The 8,289-nt window shown below is 35.8% G+C and overlaps 1 protein-coding gene across 1 annotated transcript; it reads right to left on the minus strand.

Annotated features, from left to right (window-relative positions):
- Window positions 1–2,839: 2,839 nt before the first annotated feature.
- LOC104213869 (uncharacterized) lies at window positions 2,840–7,831 on the minus strand. The gene is made up of 7 exons (XM_009763425.2): window positions 7,271–7,831; window positions 7,095–7,175; window positions 6,627–6,803; window positions 4,618–4,788; window positions 4,224–4,442; window positions 4,038–4,126; window positions 2,840–3,787 (listed from the first exon to the last, which is right to left on the minus strand). Exons 1-7 carry the CDS (start codon window positions 7,365–7,367, stop codon window positions 3,083–3,085), a joined length of 1,539 nt encoding a protein of 512 aa, XP_009761727.1. The 5' UTR covers window positions 7,368–7,831; the 3' UTR covers window positions 2,840–3,082.
- Window positions 7,832–8,289: the final 458 nt, after the last annotated feature.

Here is an 8,289-nt window from a genome sequence, read left to right on the forward strand (position 1 = left end):
TATTATTTATAAGTAAGTCCCTTCTTTAGAATTTTCTATATAACTAGAATCTTCTAAGGATTTTCCTAGCAATTCTGTAGGGTTCTAAGGTCTCGCATAAGAAATCTCCATATTTCTCCAGAACTTTTCCACATATGCTAGTTTATTTCATATATAAGCTTTCCATTTGGCAAAAAATATTTGCCAAGTGGCACCTATCTGGCATGATGATATGGCGGGCCATGACACTTAGTTGAATTTTTTCCTATGCCTAAATTGTTCTTCGGGGACATGCATTTTATTAGAAAAAAAGTAGAAGTTGTGAAAGAAATATTTTCACCAAAAAATGACCTAAACTAATTTTTGGGAGCTTGACAATTTTATGAATTTTTTCCCCCAAAATATGATCATAGTTCATAAACAAACAATGTTTACAATTTTATTTTATTTTATTTTTAAAAAAATGAAGCTAAAATCTATGGCCAAACGGGAGCTAAAAGTCAAGATTTTTAGTTAAAGCTAAATGAATGTTTACTGCTCTAGCACAATCCTTATCGGCAATTAGATGATAGTTAGACAGACGCAACTAATTAGAGGCTAAAACTGGGAATATGGAATCTAGCGGACGGTGTATATGTTAGCACTACATAAGTTTTTTGCTGTTCTTTTTAGGCGATTCTTCACAGTTAGACAGCGAGACCTACGTACCCTTATTATAAAGCACTCGTTAGTCGTTCCTTCTGTTTGTGATTGTGATTATGATAATGTTTATATGTTACAAACCGGGTGTTATTGACATAATTTAGGAGGTATTATATGAAATGTCCAATCCAATCATCTTCGACAAAATATTGTTATGACTGTCAATCATAGAAGCTCGTCACAGAAAAGTTTTCTGAGAGTTCGATTTCCCATCTTGTAATCCCTATTCTATTTTTCCTTCCCCGCCTCTATATACTGTTATGAGATCATAATTACTATATTTGTTATAACTTTTCACATAAAATTGTGTTCTGCGTTAAAATTATTGGGTTTAGATGTATTTAACGGTAGATCCGCCCCGAACACATTAAGAGTTGTATAAGCATAGATCTAAAGTGGCCAATATCGTTATGGGCTGAACTGTTACAAAAAGAACTCAACTAAGCTCTAATATCTCAAGTTTCTTGTCATTTCATTTCTCTTAAAATTTATATTAAAAATGACAACATAGTGAATGATATACAAGTCACATTTGACCAACTCACTCGTTGAACCTTGCACGTCAATCAAGGGGATTATTGGTTTGGTCATAGTTGTTTCTATTAAGCTGGGAATAATTAGTGGTGAGCATGTGTGGTATTCTTCATTGGTAACACAATCCAAAATTGCATGGCAAAACGTAGTTAAACAAATAATTTCTTGTGCCTAGCTAAGATTTCCTATTTGATTAAAATTCAAACAGAGTTTTTCTAGTTATTATCATCCTTCTAGTAATTTCACATTTATTATTAAAAAAATTAATGCAAAGTAGAAGCTCAAAAAATATTAATTAATGGAACTTAATTGGTAAAGTGCTAAATTTTTTAAAGCATATTTGAACTTATCTTGCGGGTCATTGCTTAACACCCCCGCGTGGGCTAGATTCTTTTTGATGAGCCAAGTACATGTAAATCCTTTTTGATATTGGGTGGCGGTGACCGGTGAGTCTATTTTAACACAAATATTGAAGTATGTGACCATCTCATCTAAAAGTTTAAGTTATTAGTAAGAACACGCTTTTATTTACTTAATTATATCTTCTAATACTTATAAACCCAATGAAATCATTCTTTCAAACCTCTCTCCATATAGATAGGTATATCCGTGGATAGAGATAAAGATAGTGATCCATCTAGATCTTGATTCACTATTTCCATATTTTTTCTTGATTCTGATTGATTGCCTTTTTTTTTGACGACAAGTTTTAAGATTCGTGTTTGTTTTTCTTCAAATCCCCAATCCGCACTCGCTCGTCGCTACTAACAGGGTCTCCATGGGCCAATAAGACGGTGTCTAGGATGACAACCAACTATTTCCAACATAAATACAATAGAATTGAAATGCTGTCACTAGAACGGACCACACAAATAACATCTTTCTAGCCGAACCTGGCAAAGTCATTATCAATGAATTCCCGAGCAATTCTCAACCCACATATGCGATTCATTCCCATAAGGTTGTGCATCTTTACCGTGGTTGTTGCCAACGGGGATCCCCCATTCCGAAAGGTTACTAGGTCGGCCGTTTGGTCCAAAGTTGTATACCACTGCTATGGTGCCGATAGATTCACTACTTCAGCGCCGTTATCGGACATTGCAGGTTGGTCCGCTATAAAGCCTACCGTCCAGAAAGTCCTTAAGAATAAGAAAGCCGACTAAAAGGCTATTCCATAACCGACCGATGGACCAACGCCTTCGTATGTATATCACCCGAATTTCTTGGTTCACGGCGTCGAGTATTTGCACTTTAGATCTCATGTAGAACAGACATTGAAATGTTGTATTTACCCGCTAACTGACACAAGGCACCTCTCTAACTAACATACGATACAATTTCACTTCACGACACGGCCAAAAAAAGAAAGAGGTGAATTGTGTGAACCGTCTCATCTAAAAAACTTAGATATCAGAGAGGGAACACTTTGATTTAGTTAATTATGTATTAACAACTAGTAGTCGCTTTTATTTACTTAATTATATCTTCTAACACTTATAAACCCAATGAAATCATTCTTTCAAACCGAACTTCCACCTCCTATTACTTTTGAAAACGTTTCAGTCAGGCTACCATATGTAAAATTGGTCCCATTTTCTTGGCTAAGATCATAATGCACTCCATCTAAGTAAATTTAATTTGTACTACTAGAAGAAAAATTATATTTCCAATGAGATACATGACAAAAAGATTCACTATAAGAGCATGATACATTGAAATCCACACAATTCATCTCACTTCTGTTGTGCTACTTTCTATTATCATATTAATTCCCTATGAAAGATTACAAGAAAATGAAATCCAGACATAGTCCAAATTGATGTCTACTCTATAGTCTAGCTATTTCCATTTGCATTAAGTATTTTATTCAATATCCGAAAGAGTAACCCGTGCTGTAGTTGAACCTGGATCGGATGTTGTGATTATTATAAGCAGGGTCCCCATAATCAACTGCCTTTATCACCATTGTTTCACGTCGTCCATCCTGTTCTTGAACTGCTCCAAACACAATCTCGTTTGATTCACAGCTTTGCTCGTAGTATGTTTGAGGACTAGGCGACTGGTGCTTCTCGTGATGCTGATATACTTGTGGCAGAAACTGTTGTTGATGTTGATGTTGCTGAAAATTACCGTGCCCATGTGCATTCCCATTCCATCCACCATAATGGGATTGACTTTGTCTCATATGTCGTGCTTTCTCCGGCTCTTTGTTCATTAATGGATAGGTTTTACGGGGTGTAGGATCTCTCGTGTCTAGGGGCGGGGCTTCATCTTCATCTCGAATTACATAGCTTTCCTGCATTGGCCATGCACTTGATTGTTTGTGAGGGTAATGATAATGCTGCTGGACATGATGGGGGTAAGGCTTCTTTCTAAAACCTGAGAACATTCCTCCGAATATTTCACCCACAGTTGAACCTGTGTTCAGAACAAGCCTTCCCAGCGATAGAAACAAGTTTTCCTCTGGTTTATCGTATTCATCTTCTGACGGAATTAAGGGAGGCCTCACTGACTTCATATTTCTCTGATACGGTGCATGTTGCACGCCCCTAACAGGAGTCCGTAGATCGTTCTGCCAATCAAAAGGAAATGCATAAAAATATCATTCTGCCAATCAAAAAGGAAATGCATGATGTTCTGCACTAATTCATCCATTCTGTTAAGCTATATGTGTAGTGAGTTTGGCCTTGACATAGATAACGAAAATTTCTTAGATTCCTAAAATATTTATGGTCATTTATGCATATTCCTGCCTTTGTTTTATCCATCCTTTTTGTACCAATTCCTATGAAAGGAATTAATCAAGGTCATTAGTTGCTTACGCTGTTCGATGAAAATAGCGCTCCAATTCTACGTTGTAATAAAGCCAGCATGTAACCGAAAAATCCAGCAGCACAAAGCAGTGCCAAACCTGCAAGGATGAAAATATACTTTCTTCTGAACTTTTTTTTGTAATTAGTGGTGAATTAATTGATAACTGGAAAGAATTAGAAAGTTTGGAATTTTACCAAGATGGAGATTGTTGTCGTCAAACTGGTTGTGTGAACAGTCATCATCATTGAGATGAATTTCTCTAATTGCCCTGTTTCCTCTGTCTATAACTAAAAGTGAACAGCTACTTCCAACATAAACCACATCAAAGTCGTTGGAAAACTTTGCATCTTCACTTGGCCCATCAATATGACCTCCACCTCGTGCCGACTTCCCTCCAGCAATAGTTACAACTCCTGCTATACAGAAAATATGCTCGAGTCATGCACATTACTCGATTTAATTTTTTAGTTTTCTCTTATCGAACTAGTATTACTGTGTGATTTTACTAAATCACATGCATGTCACATTTAGATTTCAGAGTAGAAAGCCTCAATCAAGACAAAGGTGAGGCAGACATCGAAAATTTACCAGCATCACTAATTTTTCTGATAGCCATATTTATGGTATCTGCAACATATATATTTCCTTGATCATCCATGGTAAGTCCTTTAGGATGGTCCATCCTTGCTTCTCGTAGCCTCCCATCTATATGCCCCGAGTATCCTTCAGGAGATCCGGCAACCAATTTTGGACGGCTATCTACAGTTCAAACGTCCACTCAATCAACAAGTCAAATTTGATTAAAGTATATATAACATTACATCACTCATTCGAAGTGCATGTCTGCATGTAAAATACACATCCCGTTTATCCAAAGGAAGGAAATGAAAAGCGAGTAAAGCTGGACTATAGAGCATAATAGAATTTTACAAGTGACAGTGACGAAACATACCACTCTTGCCCCAACAAATTAAAAGTTAGCTCATTTTGATTGGATTAAAGAAAAGGATCAAAAGAGAAATTATGGAAGCAAAGTGAAGGAGTTGATTACAAGAGAAAATGAAGGCAACTTAAATGTGTGTTTGGTATGACAGGAAATGATTTTTCAGGAAAATAATTTCCTAGAGGAAATGACTTCTACCATACCAAAACACAATCTAAGAGTTCAAACAGTGGAGACCATCAAGACCCTGCCTGCTTTAAGTAGTACCATGCTTTACCAGGGCAGAGCTACAATATTAGCTACGGGTTCGAACCTAACAGCTTTTGCTTAAATCATGTATTTGTAGTAGAAAATTCATTAAATATGTAATAATTATGAACCAAGTAACTAAAACGAGTTATGAGTTCGATGATAAGTTCATAACCCGTAAACTTCAAATCATGACTCCGCCTCTGTACTTTTGTGCTAAAAGCATTTGAAGATATATTGTAATTCTCATTACAGGGCCACCCAGGATGATTCAATGTTCGTAATGTCTTAGGGAAATGACTATTCCATAACATCTTGAACTCAAACAGTCTATGTTCCTGCTGAAAGAAAAGGCTAAAGCCTAAAGTAATAGGCAGGTAATGAATAGTACAGAGGCATGCCTAAATTCTTTCCCCACAAGACTCACAACCTTTTATCTTGGATTGAAAAAGATGGAGGACCCCATAAAAATGGTCGTCTCACTCAGTCCCAGAAAAGAATAAAGCAGAGAAGTTAGCCTAGCACTCACTCAAGGAACTTTGTCCCTAAAGAAAAGCAGAAGCTAACAAATTTAGAAAAAAGATGGAATGTTTCTAGATTCAAGTTAACTATAATTAATAAAAGATATTGCGAAACTCCAAAAGTATAGTCTTCATTTAAATAAAAGCAAATATGAAACCCAAACATAAAAGTACATTGTAATAAAAATTCAGATTCGCAGAGAGCTTGTTAATGAAACATTTAGAATAAGAGAATATTTTGAAAACGACAAGATAGAGAGGAATATTAAGTCCTTGAATATGTCAATACAACCGTAATGAACAAATAAAGAGAGTGATAGTATTGTATATATCAGTAGTGATAACATAATTAACCAAATAAAAGTATGTGATTTTTAACAGCTTAAGCATTTAGATGAGATAGTGACACACTTCAACATGATATCAGAGTAGGCAGAAGTCTTGTTCAAGTGTCATCCACGTGCTTGGCCATAAAAAAGAATTAAACGGCGTGTGTTAAAAACAGGGGCGGAGCCAGCATATATGTTACGGGTTCAGCCGAACCTAGTAATTTAGGTCCAAACCTTGTATTTGTCTTAAGAAATCCATTGAATATATACAAATTCTTAATTTAGAACCCAGTATCTTAAAAGAACTAGAATACCGAACCCAATAATTTTAAATCCTAGCTCCACCTTGGAACTTGAAAAAATAATTATATATAGAAAAGTATGTTCTCTGTAACAACTTAACCTTCAGATAAGTTGTAGTGGAACAAGTGTCATTTGTTAAACAAGTTCCTTTATTGTTTGAGTTACACTCACTAGACTAACTAGTAGAAGGGGTCTTTAATGAAGAATTATAGAAGTGCAGAACCAAATGAAACGCTCTAAATAGCAACTTACATCGAGACAATGGTGTTGAAACCCTGTAAATATTACTATTCTCAGAGTCCAAAATGAGAACCTCTCCAGTTGAAGAAACTTCTACTGAGTAAGGTTCAATTCCAAGCTTGCTTCCATCAAACACAGTTTCAACAATATATCCACTCTCAAACTTGACCATCGAACGGCTGGAAACAGCTGATTAATCAAACAAACCCCATCATTTCCACCAACAATCAAAAAGGACAACTAACAGGGCAGCCCGGTGCATTAAGCTCTCGCTATGCGCGGAGTCCGTGGAAGGCCGGACCACAACGGTCTATCGCAGCAGTCTTGCCTTACATTCCTGCAAAGAGGTTGTTTCCACGACTTGAATCTGTGGCTTTTGGTCACATGGCAGCAACTTTACCCGTTACGCCAAGGATCCCCTTCCACAATTCACTAACAATTGAAAGGAAAAAAAACATGGGAAATATACCAAGAATGTACCTGTTTTTGCAGGCGATTTTAGTGACCACAACCACTTAAATAGCACAGAAGCAACATTTGTGACAACCCCACCAACAATCTCTGCATATACATGAAAAAGACTGAAACTTTATTAAACAAAACAAAGATTTGAGATTAAGGGGTCATTGAGTTAAGTAAATGAAACATGCACTAACTTGCAGCAGGAGTGGCTGAGGTTGAGGCTGAGGCAGATGAAAATTCAAGAAGTAGAAGAAAGATTATGAGAGATAAGATGATAAAATTCCTTCTCATGGTTCTTGAAATGGTCAGTTAAGTTGAAATAACATGAACATTTTAATTATAGGCAAAAATACTGGTAGACAAAAAGCTCACAAACAATGTCTCCTTAGACTTTATACATGGTAATCAGAATATAAAACTTATTACTTTAGTGAAAGGACAGAGCAGACATATATACAGTGAAACAGAGAGTATTATATTAAGGAAGCTAAAAACTTGAAGTTAACTCTATTCAAAAATTGGGTTAAAAGAAAGATAGGAATCAAATGCTTCTACTTTTCCTTGTTAATTTTTCTTTAATAAACAGTAAATAGAGTGGATTTCAGGACCAGAGTGAGATTTTTGAGTTGAGATTTAAGATGGGGTGGCAGGTGGGCGCATGACTGGCAAAGAGATGAATTCTCTGAAATACCCTTGGGCAGTCAGGTACTGTAATCGAGATTGATAAGGTTAATGCTGACATTTTCGTCTAGAAAGTTATCTTCCCTAGACAAACAACAGCAACATATGTCAGAGAACCGATGAATCACAACTCATGCGTGCGTCTGCTAAGCCGGTTGTTCTGTTTCTTTAACTTGTTTTTTATTTTATTTTTCAGATTTCACTTACCGCTTTTTGGATGGTTGTTTATGTATTATATTATTACTTTAAATATAATATTTATTTTAATTGTTACTCAAACAAGTTAGTTATATATATACACAAGTGTAAGAATTATTATGTTAACAAGTTTTTTTTTTTTAATGAAGTTGGTGTTCGGACGGCTTGCGCACTTGACTAACTTGTCTATGTGAATACCTTGTCTAAGGTATTTTTTTAATTCTACATGTGTATTGCTAAAAAAATTGTAGCGAATAACTTTGTCTATCATGACTTAGACAAATAAGAAAATATAACATAGCGCTTTTATCTCCACGGAAAATTGAATCAGAGA

Source organism: Nicotiana sylvestris, chromosome 2 (assembly GCF_000393655.2).
Source record: "Nicotiana sylvestris chromosome 2, ASM39365v2, whole genome shotgun sequence".
In the NCBI taxonomy this organism is placed as follows: domain Eukaryota; kingdom Viridiplantae; phylum Streptophyta; class Magnoliopsida; order Solanales; family Solanaceae; genus Nicotiana; species Nicotiana sylvestris.